The sequence below is a fragment of the Cyclopterus lumpus genome, chromosome 8 (assembly GCF_009769545.1).
Source record: "Cyclopterus lumpus isolate fCycLum1 chromosome 8, fCycLum1.pri, whole genome shotgun sequence".
Taxonomy (NCBI): domain Eukaryota; kingdom Metazoa; phylum Chordata; class Actinopteri; order Perciformes; family Cyclopteridae; genus Cyclopterus; species Cyclopterus lumpus.
This window is the reverse complement of record NC_046973.1, coordinates 450,768-473,305: the sequence shown is the minus strand read 5'-3', so window position 1 is coordinate 473,305 and position 22,538 is coordinate 450,768. Positions and strand designations below refer to the sequence as shown.

Genomic DNA, 22,538 nt, shown 5'->3' with positions numbered 1-22,538 from the left:
AGATAAATTACTGGTAGAGGGACAAGAAGAGCACACATATCTGTGTATGCAGATAACTAGCAACTCACTAGTAGACAATAGAAGCAATAGACAGCAAATATTACCAGTTATTAAAATAAATATATCTGTATCTAAACTAAACAACACAAGTCTTGTTTTGTAACTGAACCCCAGTGCTGTGCTCTGATTGGCCGTTGGTGCTCACCATCACTGAGGCGATGTCCTCTGGATTGTCTCCGTCCAGGTCAAACTTAAAGATCACCATCTTACTGTTGTGAGTTTGCAGCTGACACTCCACCACGCGGTCTTCCATGTCTGACACCTGAAGGGACCACGTTGTGTTACAAACAGTGAGTTACATCTTTAAATATGTGTGTGCGTTAACATCATATGAATGTGATGTCACATCACCCCTGTGATCCTCAGACGAGCCCTCAATCGCCGCCTGAACTGCTTGGTAGGCGCCCGCTGGCTCACTTCCTGGTTACCTTTGTCTGATTGGCCGTCATTGCCATCACTCAAACCTGACGTCACATCGGAGGCGTAGCTACAAACCCAAGAAGTGAAGAGAAGGTAAAACACTTTATTTGAAGGAACACTGATATGTACGTCTACGGTCTTTATGAGCACCGAATGTTTATGTTTATGAGGACCGAATGTTTTCGTTTATGAGCACCGAATGTTTATGTTTATGAGGACCGAATGTTTTCGTTTATGAGCACCGAATGTTTATGTTTATGAACACCGAATGTTTATGAGCACCGAATGTTTTTGTTTATGAGGACCGAATGTTTATGTTTATGAGGACCGAATGTTTATGTTTATGAGCACCGAATGTTTTTGTTTATGAACACCGAATGTTTATGAGCACCGAATGTTTTTGTTTATGAGCACCGAATGTTTATGAGCACCGAATGTTTATGTTTATGAGGACCGAATGTTTATGTTTATGAGGACCGAATGTTTACGTTTATGAGGACCGAATGTTTACGTTTATGAGGACCGAATGTTTATGTTTATGTTTATAAGGACCGAAGACCGAATGTTTATGTTTATGTTTATAAGGACCGAAGACCGAATGTTTATGTTTATGTTTATAAGGACCGAAGACCGAATGTTTATGTTTATGAGCACCGAATGTTTATGAGCACCGAGGGGCTTAATGCTGCTGCGCACATTGACAGAGAACATGAAGAAATGAACTTTTATGGACTCTACCAGATGGCGTAGTTAATAAAGGCAAAGTTATTTGTAACCACTGTAAACTGGAGTTATCTCATCACCGGAGGACTACCTGCATGAAGTACTACGCGCATGAAGTACTACGAGCATGAAGTACTACGAGCATGAAGTACTATCTGCATGAAGTACTACGAGCATGAAGTACTACGAGCATGAAGTACTACCTGCATGAAGTACTACGAGCATGAAGTACTACAAGCATGAAGTACTACGCGCATGAAGTACTACGCACATGAAGTACTATGCGTATGAAGTACTACGAGCATGAAGTACTACGCGTATGAAGTACTACGCGCATGAAGTACTACGAGCATGAAGTACTACCCGCATGAAGTACTACGAGCATGAAGTACTACGCGCATGAAGTACTACGAGCATGAAGTACCACGAGCATGAAGTACTACGAGCATGAAGTACTACGCGCATGAAGTACTACGCACATGAAGTACTATGAGCATGAAGTACCACGCACATGAAGTACCACGAGCATGAAGTACTACGAGCATGAAGTACTACGCGCATGAAGTACTACGAGCATGAAGTACCACGAGCATGAAGTACTACGAGCATGAAGTACTACCTGCATGAAGTACTACGCGCATGAAGTACTACGCACATGAAGTACTATGAGCATGAAGTACCACGAGCATGAAGTACTACGAGCATGAAGTACCACGAGCATGAAGTACTACGAGCATGAAGTACTACGCGCATGAAGTACTACGCACATGAAGTACTATGAGCATGAAGTACCACGCACATGAAGTACTACGAGCATGAAGTACTACGCGCATGAAGTACTACGCGCATGAAGTACTACGCACATGAAGTACTATGAGCATGAAGTACTACGAGCATGAAGTATACGAGCATGAAGTACCACGCACATGAAGTACTACGAGCATGAAGTACTACGCGCATGAAATACTACGAACATGAAGTACCACGAGCATGAAGTACTACGAGCATGAAGTACGTCTTAAAGGCGTTACGCAGCACTGAAACAACCAATGGAGCGAAACTTCATCAGACTACTGCGGTGTACGGGAGAACTGTTATAAACCAAACAATGAACACAGGAACAATGAACACAGGAACAATGAACACAGAAAGAATGAACACATGAACAATGAACACAGAAACAATGAACACATGAACAATGAACACATGAACAATGAACACAGAAACAATGAACACATGAACAATGAACACATGAACAATGAACACAGAAACAATGAACACGTGAACAATGAACACATGAACAATGAACACAGAAACAATGAACACGTGAACAATGAACACGTGAACAATGAACACATGAACAATGAACACAGAAACAATGAACACAGAAACAATGAACACATGAACAATGAACACAGGAACAATGAACACATGAACAATGAACACAGGAACAATGAACACATGAACAATGAAACCATGAACAATGAACACATAAACAATGAACACATGAACAATGAACACATAAACAATGAACACAGGAACAATGAACACATAAACAATGAACACATAAAAATGAACACATGAACAATGAACACATGAACGCAGGAACAAAGAACACATAAACAATGAACACATGAACAATGAACACATGAACAATGAACACATAAACAATGATCACAGAAACAATGAACACATGAACAATGAACACAGGAACACATGAACACAGGAACAATGAACACATGAACAATGAACACAGGAACAATGAACACATGAACAATGAACACATGAACAATGAACAATGAACACATGAACAATGAACACATAAACAATGAACACATGAACAATGAACACATAAACACAGGAACAATGAACACATGAACAATGAACACAGGAACAATGAACACAGGATCAATGAACACAGGAACACATGAACACAGGAACAATGAACACATGAACAATGAACTTAGGAACAATGAACACATAAACAATGAACACAGGAACAATGAAGACATGAAAACATGAACAAAGAACACATGAACAATGAACACATGAACATTGAACACATGAACAATGAACACATGAACAATGGACACATGAACAATGAACACAGGAACCTTGAACACATGAATAATGAACACAGGGACAATGAACACATGAACAATGAACACAGGAACAATGAACACAGAAACAATGAACACAGGAACAAAGAACACATAAACAATGAACACATGAACAATGAACACAGGAACAATGAACACATGAACAATGAACACAGGAACAATGAACACATGAACAATGAAACCATGAACAATGAACACATAAACAATGAACACATGAACAATGAACACATAAACAATGAACACAGGAACAATGAACACATAAACAATGAACACATAAACAATGAACACATGAACAATGAACACATGAACGCAGGAACAAAGAACACATAAACAATGAACACATGAACAATGAACACATGAACAATGAACACATGAACAATGATCACAGGAACAATGAACACATGAACAATGAACACAGGAACACATGAACACAGGAACAATGAACACATGAACAATGAACAATGAACACATGAACAATGAACACATAAACAATGAACACATGAACAATGAACACATGAACAATGAACACAGGAACAATGAACACATGAACAATGAACACAGGAACAATGAACACAGGATCAATGAACACAGGAACACATGAACACAGGAACAATGAACACATGAACAATGAACAATGAACACATGAACAATGAACTTAGGAACAATGAACACATAAACAATGAACACAGGAACAATGAACACATGAAAACATGAACAAAGAACACATGAACAATGAACACATGAACATTGAACACATGAACAATGAACACATGAACAATGAACACAGGAACCTTGAACACATGAACAATGAACACATGAACAATGAACACATGAACAATGAACACAGGAACCTTGAACACATGAACAATGAACACATGAACAAAGAACACAGGAACAATGAACACATGAACAATGAACACATAAACAATGAACACATGAACAAAGAACACATTAACAATGAACACATAAACAATGAACACATGAACAATGAACACATGAACAAAGAACACATTAACAATGAACACATAAACAATGAACACAGGAACAATGAACACAGGAACAATGAACACAGGAACAATGAACACGTGAACAATGAACACATGAACAAAGAACACATGAACAATAAACACATAAACAATGAACACAGGAACAATGAACACAGGAACAATGAACACATGAACAATGAACACATGAACAATGAACACATAAACAATGAACACATGAACAAAGAACACATGAACAATGAACACAGGAACAATGAACACAGGAACAATGAACACATGAACAATGAACACATAAACAATGAACACATGAACAAAGAACACATGAACAATGAACACAGGAACAATGAACACAGGAACAATGAACACAGAAACAATGAACCCATGAACAATGGAACACATGAACAATGAACACATAAACAATGAACACAGGAACAATGAACACAGGAACAATGAACACAGGAACAATGAACACATGAACAATGAACACATAAACAATGAACACATGAACAAAGAACACATGAACAATGAACACAGGAACAAAGAACACATTAACAATGAACACATAAACAATGAACACATGAACAATGAACACAGGAACAATGAACACAGGAACAATGAACACATGAACAATGAACACAGGAACAATGAACACATAAACAATGAACACATGAACAATGAACACATGAACAATGAACACAGGAACAATGAACACAGGAACAATGAACACAGGAACAATGAACACATGAACAATGAACACATGAACAATGAACACATGAACAATGAACACAGGAACAATGAACACATGAACAATGAACACATGAACAATGAACACATAAACAATGAACACATGAACAAAGAACACATGAACAATGAACACAGGAACAATGAACACAGGAACAATGAACACATGAACAATGAACACATAAACAATGAACACATGAACAAAGAACACATGAACAATGAACACAGGAACAATGAACACAGGAACAATGAACACAGAAACAATGAACCCATGAACAATGGAACACATGAACAATGAACACATAAACAATGAACACAGGAACAATGAACACAGGAACAATGAACACAGGAACAATGAACACATGAACAATGAACACATAAACAATGAACACATGAACAAAGAACACATGAACAATGAACACAGGAACAAAGAACACATTAACAATGAACACATAAACAATGAACACATGAACAATGAACACAGGAACAATGAACACAGGAACAATGAACACATGAACAATGAACACAGGAACAATGAACACATAAACAATGAACACATGAACAATGAACACATGAACAATGAACACAGGAACAATGAACACAGGAACAATGAACACAGGAACAATGAACACATGAACAATGAACACATGAACAATGAACACATGAACAATGAACACATGAACAATGAACACAGGAACAATGAACACATGAACAATGAAGACAGGGATCCTCCTCTGTTGCTCTCCTGAAGGTTTCTTCCCTTTTTTCCCTGTCAAAGGTTATTTTTGGGGAGTTTTTCCTGATCCGATGTGAGGTCAAAGGTCAGGGATGTCGTATGTATATTTACGTATACATATATATATACGTATATATATATACACATATATACATATATAAATGTATACATATATATATATACATATATATATATATATATATGTGTATATATATATATACATATACATATATATACATATATATATACGTATATATATATACACATATATACATATATAAATGTATACATATATATATATATACATATATATATATATATATATGTGTATATATATATATACATATACATATATATACATATATATATACGTATATATATATACACATATATACATATATAAATGTATACATATATATATATACATATATATATATGTATATATATACATATATATATATATATATATATATATATATATATATATAAAGTGGTAGTTTGGAATAGACCAAGGATTGCCTTATAAATGAAGGTGTACCAATGACAGCACCTACGGGTGCCAGAGCAGCCCCTCCTACCAAGAGTAGAACAGTGGTGAGTCAGAGCTTTACAGTTGGTAATGAACCAGTGAAGCTTGGTGAGCCCTGTCCAGACCACCATAGTCCAACACAGGTAAAGAAGACCACCATAGTCCAACACAGGTAAAGAAGACCACCATAGTCCAACACAGGTAAAGAAGACCACCATAGTCCAACACAGGTAAAGAAGATCACCATAGTCCAACACAGGTAAAGAAGACCACCATAGTCCAACACAGGTAAAGAAGATCACCATAGTCCAACACAGGTAAAGAAGACCACCATAGTCCAACACAGGTAAAGAAGACCACCATAGTCCAACACAGGTAAAGAAGATCACCATAGTCCAACACAGGTAAAGAAGACCACCATAGTCCAACACAGGTAAAGAAGATCACCATAGTCCAACACAGGTAAAGAAGACCACCATAGTCCAACACAGGTAAAGAAGACCACCATAGTACAACACAGGTAAAGAAGATTCATCAATCAAAATACTCTATATACTCAAAAGTTGTTGCACAGCGATATATCACAGAGTCATCAGCATAAAAATTACAGGCATCCACCATATTTTTGTCCAGATTATTTATACAAACAGTAAATTAAAGTGGACCTAATACAGAGCCTTGTGGCACACCTTTACAGACAGTTGCAGAGTTGTTTTACCTCTCAATAGGCGAGGAGAAGCCGCAGACTGATCCAGATGGCTGTCGCTCGGCATTGTGGGACACAGCGATGCTCTATCGAAGACACGAACGGGAAGCTCTAGATTCAGTTTGTTTTCCCATGATTCAACATGAAAACACCCTCCAGAAGGTCTGATTGGTCTCTATAATCTTCTCTAGATCTGATTGGTCTCTATAATATCCTCTAGATCTGATTGGTCTCTATAATATCCTCTAGATCTGATTGGTCTTTATAATCTCCTCTAGGTCTGATTGGTCTTTATAATCACCTCTAGGTCTGATTGGTCTTTATAATCTCCTCTAGATCTGATTGGTCTCTATAATATCCTCTAGGTCTGATTGGTCTTTATAATCACCTCTAGGTCTGATTGGTCTTTATAATCACCTCTAGGTCTGATTGGTCTTTATAATCTCCTCTAGGTCTGATTGGTCTTTATAATATCCTCTAGATCTGATTGGTCTTTATAATCTCCTCTAGATCTGATTGGTCTTTATAATATCCTCTAGATCTGATTGGTCTTTATAATCTCCTCTAGGTCTGATTGGTCTTTATAATCTTCTCTAGAGCCGATTGGTCTTTATAATCTCCTCTAGGTCTGATTGGTCTCTATAATATCCTCTAGATCTGATTGGTCTTTATAATCTCCTCTAGATCTGATTGGTCTTTATAATATCCTCTAGATCTGATTGGTCTTTATAATCTCCTCTAGATCTGATTGGTCTTTATAATATCCTCTAGATCTGATTGGTCTTTATAATCTCCTCTAGGTCTGATTGGTCTTTATAATATCCTCTAGATCTGATTGGTCTTTATAATCTCCTCTAGGTCTGATTGGTCTTTATAATCTCCTCTAGGTCTGATTGGTCTTTATAATCTCCTCTAGATCTGATTGGTCTTGATAATATCCTCTAGATCTGATTGGTCTTTATAATCTCCTCTAGATCTGATTGGTCTTGATAATATCCTCTAGATCTGATTGGTCTTTATAATCTCCTCTAGGTCTGATTGGTCTTTATAATCTCCTCTAGGTCTGATTGGTCTTTATAATCTCTTCTAGGTCTGAGTGGTCTTTATAATCTCCTCTAGGTCTGATTGGTCTTTATAATCTCCTCTAGGTCTGATTGGTCTTTATAATCTCTTCTAGGTCTGATTGGTCTTTATAATCTCCTCTAGGTCTGATTGGTCTTTATAATCTCCTCTAGGTCTGATTGGTCTTTATAATCTCTTCTAGGTCTGAGTGGTCTTTATAATCTCCTCTAGGTCTGATTGGTCTTTATAATCTCCTCTAGGTCTGATTGGTCTTTATAATCTCTTCTAGAGCCGATTGGTCTTTATAATCTCCTCTAGAGCTGATTGGTCTCTGTAATTTCCTCTAGAGGACTCACATATTACTATTATCACTCTATCTTACTATTATTAAAGTTAAAAAGCTCTTGTTTTTAGGTTAACCCTTTGTCTATATTAGCCCCGCCCCCTGCACACCTTGGGGAAACGCAGCACGGGAAGGGGCGGAGCCTTGGATGGAGTCTGGATTACAGGTGGAGGAACCAGGGGTCCAGGGGTTTCCTGAGCCACCGGAGCAGGGGCGGGGCCTGGGTAGAGGGGGGCGTGGTGAGTGACTGGAGGGGGCGTGGCTTCTATTTTCTCTGGCACACCTGCATAGCTGAAGGAGCTGTCAATCTCACAGTTCGCTGCCGAAAGGAATTAATTATAATTATTATAATTAAATGATGAGTAATAACAGAACATTGAAATTCTGAAAACAATTCTAGACGTTTGGAGATGAAATATTAATAATAGAATATTAATAACCCTGACATTTAGCTGCCGTCATGTCCTCGTCTCCGTCTCCTTCCGTCCTGCTAGAGACGCTGTCGATCCCAGAATCCTCTCTGCTTGCCGAGGGTGGGGCTTGTATCCAGGGTAGGGTGGGGCCTGAAACAGCAGCTGAGTCCTGCTGTGAGTTATTAAATCGTTTAAGCAGCGTTGATAACAAATAAACAGCAGACTTTCCTTTTATTTAATGAATTAAAATGAATTAAAATGAATCAAATATCTTGAATATAATTAAAAGATATATTTAATATATATATTATATATTTAATATATATATTTAATATATATAATATTATATTTAGCCTCCATATTTATCATTTAGCAGAATGTAAACTCCAAATAAAATGTTTATTGAAACTTATAATGTAATAATATAGTTTGAGTCCGTCCCAGACCCTAACAGCCGGTTTCTTGCTTAGGTCTTTGTTGGTTTGTCTGACACTGATTATCCTTACAAAGGTTATGTAGTGGTAGAGATGGAGTTTCCAGAAAAATTGACAGGAGTGCAAGGACCCATAGTTGTATTAGCTTTGATCTGTCCTGAGCCCAAGCACTACAACCAGAGCCCTGTGATTGTAGGCACCAACGCATCTCTGTTTCACCGACTGTGGGAACTGATGGAAGAAGATGGCGATAAAAACATTGTTAATTCCATGCGAATCCAATCTTTGTATGCCCCCGTTCAAACTCAGCTTAGTCAGTCAGTGGCCATAGATCATGTTGTTGGACAAGTGAAATGGCAAGGACCTGGTCCACTCTCCATAGCCCCAGGTGAAAAGTGTTATGCTATCTGCAAGGTGGGCAGACCGGTCCGGTGTCCAAAGACATTGTGCTGATTGATGCACCCACTTCACAGTCACTCCCCGCTGGGGTGCTAGTTCAGCCAAGAGTGCTTCCGAATGCTGACATAGACACTAACCGTTTCACAGTGCTCATTCATAATGAGTCGAAAAAGAAAACCTCTATACCTATTGGAACTGTAATTGCAGATATGTATGCTGTGGATACCGTTATGCCCATCCAAACCTCTAAATTACCCGCAGATTCGATAGATCTAGATCTATTTGATTTTGGCGATTCTCCTATCCCGAGGATTGGAAGACTCAAATCCGCCAGAAGCTAGCTGGCAAGCGGAATGTTTTCTCCCTACAAGAGTGGGATGTGGGTTTGGCCACGGGGGTGGAGCACCCCATACGCCTGCATGACCACAGACCATTTCGGGAAAGGTCCCGCCGATTGGCACCCGCGGACATCGACGATGTGCGACGACACATACAGCAGTTGGACTAACATATGTGCTTACCTCAGCCAAGCTCAATGCCACCTACGAGTTTTCGATCGAATATCGTCCTGGGCGTTACAACATTGATGCTGACCTGTTGTCCCGGCAGTACGCCACCACCGAAGCTAACGACTGGACAAGCATCCTGCCGTCAGGAATCAACGCTGTCTGCAAGCATGCTCGTATCCGTATAGCCCTCGGCGCTGCCCCGGTCAGACTAGTTGAGCAACTAGGAGTGCCCGCCGTAGTCTATGCATTGCCTGTGAACTCAAGCCTAAGCACCCTTGACCAGCTGAGTCCGAATGACATTGAGACAGCCCAAGAGATGGACCCCGTGATTGGACCTGTGAAAAAAGCCTTTGGAACTAATAAGGTACTGACTCATGCTAAAAGCAACCCTCCTAATACTGCCCTGCTCATTCGTGAAGGCAGTAAACTTGAGTTACAAGAGGGAATACTCTTCAGAGTAACAAAGAAACTGTCTGAAAGAAAGATTAGGCAGTTCGTCTTGCCCGAGAAATACCGGACTGCGGTATTAAGGTCCCTGCATGACGAGTGTGGACACATGGGAGTGGACCGAACCACCGAACTGATTAGAGACCAATTCTATTGGCCCCGCATGACAACTGAGGTTGAACAGTACATCCAAACCTGTGGAAGATGTATCTCCAGAAAGACTCTCCCTCATCGTGCCTCACTGTTGAATCAGATAACTAGTCAAGGCCCCTTAGACCTAGTCTGTATTGACTTCCTGCAGATAGAGCCCGATTCCAAAGGGGTTGCTACTGGTTAGTGGTAACGGACCACTACACACGTTATGCCCAGACGTTTCCTACTAAGGATCAAAAAGCTCTCACTGTAGCTAAAGTACTCTGGGAGAAATTCTTTGTGCATTACGGTCTACCTGCAAGGATACACTCTGATCAGGGCAGAGATTTTGAGAGTCGGCTGATCAAGGAGTTTCTTACTATGCTAGGGATCCGTAAATCACGCACGACTCCCTATCATCCACAAGGATGGATTAACTGGGAAGCATAAACTGCATGACCAATGGAAATCTACACCTTATGTTGTGGTGGAGAAGTTGCCCAACCTGCCCGTGTACAAGGTCAAACCAGAATATGGATCAGGTGTAGTCAAATCTCCATCTTTTGCCTATAGGTTATCTGGTTAGGATGTCCAACCCTCCTGATGATACAGGACCTGTTAGTAGAAAACCTGTCACCAGATCACAGCGTGCCCGAAGAACAACCAGCTATGGCAACAGAATCCCAAGGAGACACTACACCTTCTAGTCTGGAATCTGATGCAGGAGAGACTAGTAATGACACTGCCGACGAACCAGATTTAGAAGGGGGAGCAAGCTCCGCCTCTACAAACGACACAAGTGGTGAACCAGCAGTCGTTATTCGCAAGTCCCAGAGAGAACGTAAACCAGTCATTCGTTTGACTTATGACAAACCTGGCAACCCAGCCCAGGAGCCTGTTACCATCATGCATAATGGGATGGTCATTCAGTTCAGCCTCAATTCACCAGAGGAGAACATTGAGGAGACAAGGCCCAAGTACAAACCACCCAGAAGGCTGAAGAAAAAAAGCCGGAACCCTTCACAGGAAAAGAAAGGAGTCCGATGAGGACATCTAGACCGTCAGAGGGGGGAGGGTGTAGCCCTGTCTACAACTTATCATTTAATTTAATTAGCAGTCAGGAGGAAGCTTAGTTTGTCATGTTTACATAACCATAGATAACGCCTATAAATTGTGAGTGAGTTTCACCAGTCACAAGTTAGTTCAGCTAATGGGGCATAGTTTGGTTAACCAGTTTCGCCAGGGTTTTTTATTTGTTTGGCAGAGTGATCTGTTTATCATTGTGTCATAGTTTTCTGATGTTGGCTGGGTGGTCCTGAGACCAACCGCCAATCCCGCCGCATTATCAGGTAGAGGGGCGGGACCTAACTCCTAGACCTGTCATTTTAAGGGGGCTAGACAAAATAAACTGAATTCAATTGAATTTAACTTGTTCTTAATAACTTCCCGTATAATACATTTAATGGTGCTTATAGGTAAGAAATAATAGGGTCAAAATGAATCAAACTTCCCATTAACAGATGTTACATGTCTGACTGTTCGATATGTGTGTCACCTTTCTGCCCCGTTTCCAATGTCAATAACTTTAGACTCACCTGATTGGCCGAGCTTGCAGCAGCTGCTGGTCTGTGATTGGGTTGTTCTGGTGTTTGGGTGGCGGGGTCAGACTCCTCCAGGAGGCATCGCTGTTCCTCCCGCTGATGCTTGACAGCTGTCACTCGGTGTCTGATGGCCTTGGCTACCGGCTTGTAGTCCGCTTCGCACAAGAACCCCAGCACCACCTATGAGACAGTGAGACCCATCAGCCCGGTGACGTAATCAACATGATGTCATGGCTGTGGCGGGGTCGGTACCATCTCCTGGGCGACCTCCTCGGGGACGTCTTTGTACAGCTCGAACAGGAACTCAATGGCCTTGTTGTCCTTGTACTTCCCATGAAGCTTCTTGTTGGGGTCCATCCGGAGCCAGAGTTTCAGAGCCGCCTTCGAGCCGTCATCTTCCTCCGCCAGATCCACGTGGACCCCCAGCTGCTCCTGGAAGAACCGGTGATCCAGAAGGTTGTGGACCGTGAACCTGCAGCAGGAAAACCAAGATGCCTACGGTGAGACCCACCAGAGCCGTGTGGAGGTTCAGAGTGTTTCATTGTGTAATGAAAGATGTGACTCTCATCATGTAACACTGGCTCAGCTTCACATCTGGACTGCAGAGAAGGGACTGATGATTGATGGCTTCCATGATATCAATCAAAATATTAGTTTTTCCACTTCCTGTCTTTTTCATGCACTCGTCTGTTTGGCCTGCAGGTGTGAAGCAGACCTGAAGTTTAAAGTATGAATGCTGCTCTGTGCTCTGTTACCTCTCACTGCTACTGGTGCGAATGCAGCCTTCAATGATCTCCTTCAGCTCAGGGACTGTGACTTTAAGAAAACTGTCTGGTTTGATTCCCTGAGGAACAAACAAATAGGAAATGCGTGACCAAAGACAGGAAGTAGGCGACGCTCAGGTGGGCAGAGCCTTACATTGGTCACTTTGCGGTAGATCTGGGCGGCGTTCTGACATTCTGAGTAAGGATACTCGGACGTCGCCATCTCCAGGATGCACATGCCGAAGGCGTAAACATCCACGGCCTCGTCATACTTCTCGTCGTACATCTCTGGAGCCATGAACTCCGGGGTCCCTGAACACATCGCATCAGTACCTTCAAACAACTGAGTTAACAACATTGTTCACCCCGCTGGCGTTCTTACCAATCACACTCTTGGCAAACGAGGCCTTCTTCAGCGTGGCGAGGCCCAGGTCTCCGATCTTGACCGAGGCGGTGGGTCCGGTGATGAAGACGTTGTCACATTTGAGATCTCGGTGCAGAATGGGGGGGCAGCGTGAGTGCAGGAACTGGAGCCCCTTCAGGATCTGGAAGCTCCAACGCTGCAGCAGTTTCAGCTTCATCTGACGGAACCTGCGCAGGTACCTGAAGGGGTTTAAAGAAACACACACTTGGTTAAGTCAGGTGAGCTCTGAGGTGTCCAGCGACTAAGAGGTTGAGGGGCATCCAGGGACTAAGATGCTGTTGGGTGTCCAGGGACTAAGATGATTTGTGCAGAGTTCAGGGACTAAGATCCTGTTGTTTTTTAAGGGACTAAGATGATTTGTGGGGGGTTCAGGGACTAAGAGGTTGTGGGGCATTCAGGGACTAGAATGCCGTTGTGCGTTCATGGACTAAGATGTCGATGGGGCGTTCAGGGACAAAGAAGTCGTGGGGCGTTCAGGGACTAACATGTTAAGGGGCGTCCAGGGACTAAGATGCTGTTGGGTGATCAGGGACTAAGATGTTAAGGGGCGTCCAGGGACTAAGATGTCGATGGGGCGTTCAGGGACAAAGATGTCGCGGGGCATTCAGGGACTAAGATGTCGTGGGGCATTCAGGGACTAACATGATAAGGGGCGTCCAGGGACTCAAATGTTGAGGGATGTCCAGGGACTAAGATGCTGTTGGGTGTTCAGGAACTAAGATGATTCGTGGGGCATTCAGGGACTAAGATCTTAAGCAACATCCAGGGACTAATATGTCGTGGGGCATTCAGGGACTAAGGTGTCGTGGGGCATTCAGGAAGTAAGATATATTTGTGTTCCATAGTGGACTCACGTCTTCAGGGTTAGGGTCTTTGTGTGTGGTCCATAGCGGACCCACGTCTTCAGGCTTCAGGATTTTGTGTGTGCTCTGTAGTGGACTCACGTCTTCAGGGTTCAGGTCTTTGTGTGTGCTCTATAGTGGACTCACATCTTTAGGGTTCAGATCTTTGTGTGTGCTCTATAGTGGACTCACGTCTTGAAGGTTCAGGTCTTTGTATGTGCTCTATAGTGGACTCACCCTAACTTCCAGGTTAGGGTCTTTGTGTGTGCTCTATAGTGGACTAAGGTTTTCAGGGTTAGGGTCTTTGTGTGTGCTCTATAGTTGACTCACATCTTCAGGGTTCAGGTCTTTGTGTGTGCTCTATAGTGGACTCACATCTTTAGGGTTCAGATCTTTGTGTGTGCTCTATAGTGGACTCACATCTTCAGGGTTCAGGTCATTGTGTGTGCTCTATAGTGGACTCACATCTTCAGGGTTCAGGTCTTTGTGCGTGCTCTATAGTGGACTCACATCTTCAGGGTTCAGGTCTTTGTATGTGCACTATAGTGGACTCACGTCTTCAGGGTTCAGGTCTTTGTGTGTGCTCTATAGTGGACTCACATCTTCAGGGTTCAGGTCATTGTGTGTGCTCTATAGTGGACTCACATCTTCAGGGTTCAGGTCTTTGTATGTGCACTATAGTGGACTCACATCTTCAGGGTTCAGGTCTTTGTGTGTGCTCTATAGTGGACTCACGTCTTGAAGGTTCAGGTCTTTGTATGTGCTCTATAGTGGACTCACACTAACTTCCAGGTTAGGGTCTTTTGTGTGTGCTCTATAGTGGACTCACGTCTTCAGGGTTCAGGTCTTTGTGCGTGCTCTATAGTGGACTCACGTCTTCAGGGTTCAGGTCTTTGTATGTGCACTATAGTGAACTCACGTCTTCAGGGTTCAGGTCTTTGTGTGTGCTCTATAGTGGACTCACGTCTTGAAGGTTCAGGTCTTTGTATGTGCTCTATAGTGAACTCACGTCTTCAGGGTTCAGGTCTTTGTGCGTGCTCTATAGTGAACTCACGTCTTCAGGGTTCAGGTCTTTGTGCGTGCTCTATAGTGGACTCACATCTTCAGGGTTCAGGTCTTTGTGTGTGCTCTATAGTGGACTCACGTCTTCAGGGTTCAGGTCGTTGTGCGTGCTCTATAGTGGACTCACATCTTCAGGGTTCAGGTCATTGTGTGTGCTCTATAGTGGACTCACGTCTTCAGGGTTCAGGTCATTGTGTGTGCACTATAGTGGACTCACGTCTTCAGGGTTCAGGTCATTGTGTGTGCTCTATAGTGGACTCACGTCTTCAGGGTTCAGGTCATTGTGTGTGCTCTATAGTGGACTCACGTCTTCAGGGTTCAGGTCATTGTGTGTGCTCTATAGTGGACTCACGTCTTCAGGGTTCAGGTCATTGTGTGTGCTCTATAGTGGACTCACATCTTCAGGGTTCAGGTCTTTGTGTGTGCTCTATAGTGGACTCACGTCTTCAGGGTTCAGGTCTTTGTGTGTGCTCTATAGTGGACTCACATCTTCAGGGTTCAGGTCTTTGTGCGTGCTCTATAGTGGACTCACATCTTCAGGGTTCAGGTCTTTGTGTGTGCTCTATAGTGGACTCACGTCTTCAGGGTTCAGGTTTTTGTGCGTGCTCTATAGTGGACTCACATCTTCAAGGTCCCGGAGGTCATGAGCTCCGTCACCAGGATGGTGCCTTTGTGGCCCCTCAGCGTGGACTTCCAGGAGTCAAAGAAGCGGACGATGTTGGGGTGCTGCAGAGCTTTCAGCATCTGCACCTCCTCCGTGAACCGGTGACGCTCCGACTTGGTCAGCCGGTGAGTCTGAGGGTGAAAGATCAGCTATTGATTCGGTTATTGATAATGAAGGACACATTACTGCTGAGCATCATGGCAAAAACCCAAAACAAACAAATAACTGAAAAGATCATTTAAGAAAATTAAGTTGAGTCAAAATAATAAGTCATTAAAGAAATAATAGTAACAAAATAAAAAAACAATTAATATAACTGAAGTAAAATAGAATAATAAAGTAAAATGAAATATCAATAAATATGAATGACTTTGTTTTACATGGACCTTTGGGGGAAGATCCATCAAAACACAACAGCAGAGACCTTTGACCTCAATAAGTGTGTGTGTGTGTGTGTGTGCGCGCGCACGTGTGTGTGCGTGTGTGTGCGTGTGTGTGTGTGTGTGTGTTAGAGAGAGCTGTTATCAACATCAACCAGCAGCCGTCTGTCCAATAAGATATCAGATAGTGTGTACTGTATCCGTTTTATCTCTTTCACATACACAACCACACACAAATATACACACACAAACACACACACATTTCATCCGGATTCTTCTTTTTTAGTTTGAGCCAAAATAATTTGTATTCAAGTGAAACATTGATTATGAAGATAATAACACCATGAAGTGGCAGTACAAAGTGGGAGGATTCTAATAATAACATTATGTGCTCAAGTCATGTGACAGAGATCAGACTCACATGCTGATGTGTGTAACATCTACCAATCAGAGCTCACCGTCACGCCCAGTCCTCTAAATGAACATCACGCTGTATTAAAGAGACTAGAGATACAGACCATAAACTCATGTTTACAATGTTTACTGAGGGAATACATCAAGAGAAGTAGAGTCATTTATATAGACTTCTATACAACCAGAGGAGTCGCCCCCTGGTGGTCAGGAGAGAGAATGCAGCTTTAACACATGAAGCGTAGACTTCTATACAACCAGAGGAGTCGCCCCCTGGTGGTCAGTAGAGAGAATGCAGCTTTAACACATGAAGCGTAGACTTCTATACAACCAGAGGAGTCGCCCCCTGGTGGTCAGGAGAGAGAATGCAGCTTTAACACATGAAGCTTAGACTTCTATACAACCAGAGGAGTCGCCCCTGGTGGTCAGTAGAGAGAATGCAGCTTTAACACATGAAGCGTAGACTTCTATACAACCAGAGGAGTCGCCCCCTGGTGGTCAGGAGAGAGAATGCAGCTTTAACACATGAAGCATAGACTTCTATACAACCAGAGGAGTCGCCCCCTGGTGGTCAGTAGAGAGAATGCAGCTTCAACACATGAAGCATAGACTTCTATACAACTAGAGGAGTCGCCCCCTGGTGGTCAGGAGAGAGAATGCAGCTTTAACACATGAAGCATAGACTTCTATACAACCAGAGGAGTCACCCCCTGGTGGTCAGTAGCGAGAATGCAGCTTTAACACATGAAGCATAGACTTCTATACAACCAGAGGAGTCGCCCCCTGGTGGTCAGGAGAGAGAATGCAGCTTTAACACATGAAGCATAGACTTCTATACAACCAGAGGAGTCGCCCCCTGATGGTCAGGAGAGAGAATGCAGCTTTAACACATGAAGCATAGACTTCTATACAACCAGAGGAGTCGCCCCCTGATGGTCAGGAGAGAGAATGCAAGTAGTCACGTGCACGCTGTGTACTGTTGTGTACTGTTATGTATAGTGTGTGTGTGTGTGTATAATGTGTCTACTGTGTGTACTGTCACCTGTAGCTCACACCAGGCCACCTCCACGGTGGTCTCGGTGTCGAGACCTCTATAAACCGTCTTGAAGGATCCTCGTCCGATCTCAATGTTGAACTTGAGGAAGCGTCCGTCCGGAGACGAGGCCACCGCCTGCGTCTCCTCCTCCTCACGCAGCTCCTCCTCCTCAAGCTGATCCTCACGCTGATCCTCCTCCTCAAGCTCCTCCTCACGCTGCTCCTCCTCCTCAAGCTGCTCCTCATGCTGCTCCTCCTCAAGCTCCTCCTCATGCAGCTCCTCCTCCTCAAGCTCCTCCTCACGCAGCTCCTCCTCCTCACGCTGCTCCTCACGTGGCTCCTCCTTCTCGTGCTGCTCCTCCTCCTCAAGCTCCTCCTCCTCCTCAAGCTCCTCCTTCTCGTGCTGCTCCTCCTCACGTTCCTCCTCCTCCTCCTCCTTACGCTGCCACGGTAGCACTTCCTTGTTGGTCTCTTCCCCCGAGTCCGAGCTGACGACCCGATTGGTCAGAGGGTTGTCCTTTGAGGTGGTCATGGTGGGAGGAGGAAGAGGAGGAGGAATAACAGACTCCTCCTCTTTCTCCTCTTCTTCAGGTCTTCTCCTGGTTCGGTCGTTAGCGGGCCACGGCAACATCTTCCTCCTCTTCCTCTTCTTCTCCTTATTCTTTCTCCTCCTCGTCCTCCTCCTCCTGTCGTCTCTTCGTGTTTGTGTCCCTCGCTGTGAGGTCAGAAAAGTGGGAGGAGCCACCAGAGGAACACAAACGTAACATTTTATTATTAATTCTTATTTTATTTTTATTCGTTAATTTTTCCAGCAACTAAAGCTCATTTTATCTGAAAGTCTTCAGACTTTGAAATAAATAAGAAAAAAGAACTGTAATAAATAGCTAATAAATAACTATATTACATAACTAATTAAAAACTACAAAATAACTAATAACACTGACAAATACCTAACAAACAGCTACTAAATAAGTACTAAACAACTCCTTGGTGGCACTCCACACCAGGTTCAGTCATCCTCCATAACTCATCTCACCTTTGACGGTCAGGTCAGACCCCTCTCCTCCAGAGTCACTAATCTGGGAGTTAGGTTTGACCCTCACAGTCTCCCAGACCACGTGAGGCCAACCCAGACCCTGGACTCTTTAAGACCTTTTGCTTATGGGACAGTCTCCCTGACCACGTGAGGCCAACCCAGACCCTGGACTCTTTAAGACCTTTTGCTTATGGGACAGTCTCCCTGACCACCTGAGGCCAACCCAGACCCTGGACTCTTTAAGACCTTTTGCTCATGGGACAGTCTCCCTGACCACCTGAGGCCAACCCAGACCCTGGACTCTTTAAGACCTTTTGCTTATGGGACAGTCTCCCTGACCACCTGCGGCCAACCCAGACCCTGGACTCTTTAAGACCTTTTGCTTATGGAACAGTCTCCCTGACCACGTGAGGCCAACCCAGACCCTGGACTCTTTAAGACCTTTTGCTTATGGGACAGTCTCCCAGACCACGTGAGGCCAACCCAGACCCTGGACTCTTTAAGACCTTTTGCTTATGGGACAGTCTCCCTGACCACCTGAGGCCAACCCAGACCCTGGACTCTTTAAGACCTTTTGCTTATGGGACAGTCTCCCTGACCACCTGAGGCCAACCCAGACCCTGGACTCTTTAAGACCTTTTGCTTATGGGACAGTCTCCCTGACCACCTGAGGCCAACCCAGACCCTGGACTCTTTAAGACCTTTTGCTTATGGGACAGTCTCCCTGACCACCTGAGGCCAACCCAGACCCTGGACTCTTTAAGACCTTTTGCTTATGGAACAGTCTCCCTGACCACCTGAGGCCAACCCAGACCCTGGACTCTTTAAGACCTTTTGCTTATGGAACAGTCTCCCTGACCACCTGAGGCCAACCCAGACCCTGGACTCTTTAAGACCTTTTGCTTATGGGACAGTCTCCCTGACCACCTGAGGCCAACCCAGACCCTGGACTCTTTAAGACCTTTTGCTTATGGGACAGTCTCCCTGACCACCTGAGGCCAACCCAGACCCTGGACTCTTTAAGACCTTTTGCTTATGGGACAGTCTCCCTGACCACCTGAGGCCAACCCAGACCCTGGACTCTTTAAGACCTTTTGCTTATGGGACAGTCTCCCTGACCACCTGAGGCCAACCCAGACCCTGGACTCTTTTTATTTGCTTTACTATCTACTGGTTCTGTAGAACTCTGAGATTCCTTTCAATGAAAAGTGCGTTACAAATAAAATAAATGTATTTATTAATAAATAATCGTTAACTCACAACTAACTATATTAATAAGTGTTTTCTGTCTGTTATGTTTTTTGTTGCGATATTATTTGTAATATGAATCTTTTTATTTGCTGCAGTAAGAAGATTAATGATAAAAATGATTATATATATTATGTATTATAGAATTATTATATTACATAATTATATATTATAATTACATTATAGAATTATAGTATATTATAGTATATTATATACTATATATTATATTTTTAGAGAGTAAAGTGGACTCACTGCATCTCTATATTATGATTAGAATATATTATATTATATTGTAGTATAATATTTTATGGTATACTATATCATTATTATAGTGTATTAATATATTATATATTTAGAGAGTAAAGTGGACTCACTGTGTCTCTTCATTGTTGTTATTATGACACCATAACATTATATATAATGTTATATATTATATGATCATATATAACATTATATATAATGTATATTTAGAGAGTAAAGTGCACTCACTGTGTACGTCAGCAGTCAATGGGGCTGAACCAGTAAACCCACAACAGAAACCAGTAGAGCTTCCATGGAGGATCCCAGAGTCCGGGTCCTAACGGGGTCCATCGTGGTCCTCATGAAGTCTGTTGTTGTTGATCCATCTCAGAGTAGCTCGCGCTCAGCGTCATCGGGAGCGAGCACGAGCTCTATCAGCCGGGAGCAGACGGCAAGCCCCGCCCACCGGGCACCTGTGACCTGGCCTGATAACAGGAACACCGGATGTACGTCACTAACTTCACCTAAAAAACGTTTCACTTTAAACCCGTGAGCTTCATTTAGTCACTGTGACTTCATCACGGATAATATCCACAAATATATAATAATCAATAATTAGTGACCTTAAAAACCACAATAATCAATAAATCTCTCTCCTCTTAATTATAGTCTTTATCTTTTTTATTACCTAACTTTTGAAATTCTGGATTTATTTTATGGATGATTTCATGTTTCACACGTTGAACAAACAAACAATGGGGGACGTTTTATTTTTAAATATATCGACATATCAGTTTCTGTTCAGGTTATTGATTATGTTCAGCAGGGGGCGTGTCTTTGTTCTGTCAAACTCATCTAATCTATGATAATGTTGATCACCTAATTATAGATATTCAATGTAAACATTGAGTTTATTGATTGATTGATTGATTGATGTGACGTGCATCACGGGCAGAGTCACATGTCTCCTCCCTCTGTCTGTCTCAGCTCTTCTTCTTCACCTTCTTCTTCATCATCCTCATCTTCTTCATCCTCTTCTTCTTCATCCTCTTCTTCACCTTTGTCTTCTACATCTACAATTCTTCTTCTTGTTAATAGTTTTCTTCATCATATTCTTCTTCATCCTCTTGTTCACCTTCTTCTTCTACATCTACATCTTGCTCTTCTTCTTCATCATATTCCTCTTCATCCTCTTCTTCTTCTTCTTCATCATCTTCCTCTTCTTCTTCATGGCCAAGTTGATTAACAGACTTAATCCATGTCCCAGAGTTCAGATCAGGAAGCAGAAGCAGAGTTGTAGTCTTCCACCCTTCTCTGCACTTCCATTGGAGCAGTTACCCACCCTTAACCTTAACTCTTACTGAAACCTGGCTGAGTCATGAAGAATATGTCAGCCTAAATGAATCAACTCCTCCAAGTCATATTAATACTCACATTCCTCGAGGCACCGGCCGAGGAGGTGGAGTAGCAGCCATCTTTGACTCAAGCCTATTAATGAATCCTAAACCTAAACTAAACTACAACTCATCTGAAAGCCTTGTTCTTAGTCTTTCACATCCAACCTGGAAAACAATTATATTGTTATACTGTACCGGCCACCATCCTGCGAGGACTAATGTAATGTTTGTTGGTGTCTCTCTTTATTTACACAATAGACATTTAATGATATATATAATAAGCAAGGGGAGGAGATTTACCCCCAAAAGATAAAAACAAATGAATCTTCCCTGTGTTACAGGAGCTGTACTGAAACAGCAGTTATTAGCAGTTTGCATATTTATTTTATGGATTCTAGTCATTGGTGTTTCTCTGTGTTGTGTCATTTATTTCTTAGTTTGGTAATTCAACAAAATTGAAAGGGTTTTTAGTTTTCCGAAAATGTTATTGTGATATGTCTTCATAAACCCATTAAATCAGTCAAATAGACATAGTAAAGTGATTATAGACAGTCAAGTGACTTCCTGTAAAACGTCATGTCGTCACAGTACTAATATTATTATTATAATTTAAATTAAAATGTTTATTATTATTATTATTATTATTACACTTATAA

The 22,538-nt window shown here is 42.3% G+C and overlaps 1 protein-coding gene and 1 long non-coding RNA gene across 2 annotated transcripts in view; both read right to left on the bottom strand.

Moving 5' to 3' along the window:
* The window catches only part of LOC117734700 (serine/threonine-protein kinase WNK4-like), a 36,458-nt gene extending 17,965 nt beyond the window's left edge, over positions 1-18,493 (bottom strand). Inside the window, exons 1-13 of the mRNA XM_034538945.1 lie at positions 18,379-18,493; positions 17,969-18,201; positions 16,094-16,266; positions 13,526-13,746; positions 13,298-13,455; positions 13,135-13,223; positions 12,632-12,851; positions 12,374-12,559; positions 8,891-9,029; positions 8,555-8,763; positions 7,052-7,125; positions 412-547; positions 206-322 (exon numbers count right to left, since the gene is read on the bottom strand). Coding sequence (XP_034394836.1) covers positions 206-322; positions 412-547; positions 7,052-7,125; positions 8,555-8,763; positions 8,891-9,029; positions 12,374-12,559; positions 12,632-12,851; positions 13,135-13,223; positions 13,298-13,455; positions 13,526-13,746; positions 16,094-16,266; positions 17,969-18,201; positions 18,379-18,493 — 2,070 coding nt within the window. The remainder of the gene's footprint in view (positions 1-205; positions 323-411; positions 548-7,051; positions 7,126-8,554; positions 8,764-8,890; positions 9,030-12,373; positions 12,560-12,631; positions 12,852-13,134; positions 13,224-13,297; positions 13,456-13,525; positions 13,747-16,093; positions 16,267-17,968; positions 18,202-18,378) is intronic.
* A 115-nt stretch (positions 18,494-18,608) lies between these two features.
* LOC117735075 lies at positions 18,609-20,939 on the bottom strand. The gene is made up of 2 exons (XR_004609856.1): positions 20,735-20,939; positions 18,609-18,676 (listed from the first exon to the last, which is right to left on the bottom strand). It is a non-coding gene; the product is annotated as an uncharacterized LOC117735075 (long non-coding RNA).
* Between the last annotated feature and the right edge of the window lie 1,599 nt (positions 20,940-22,538).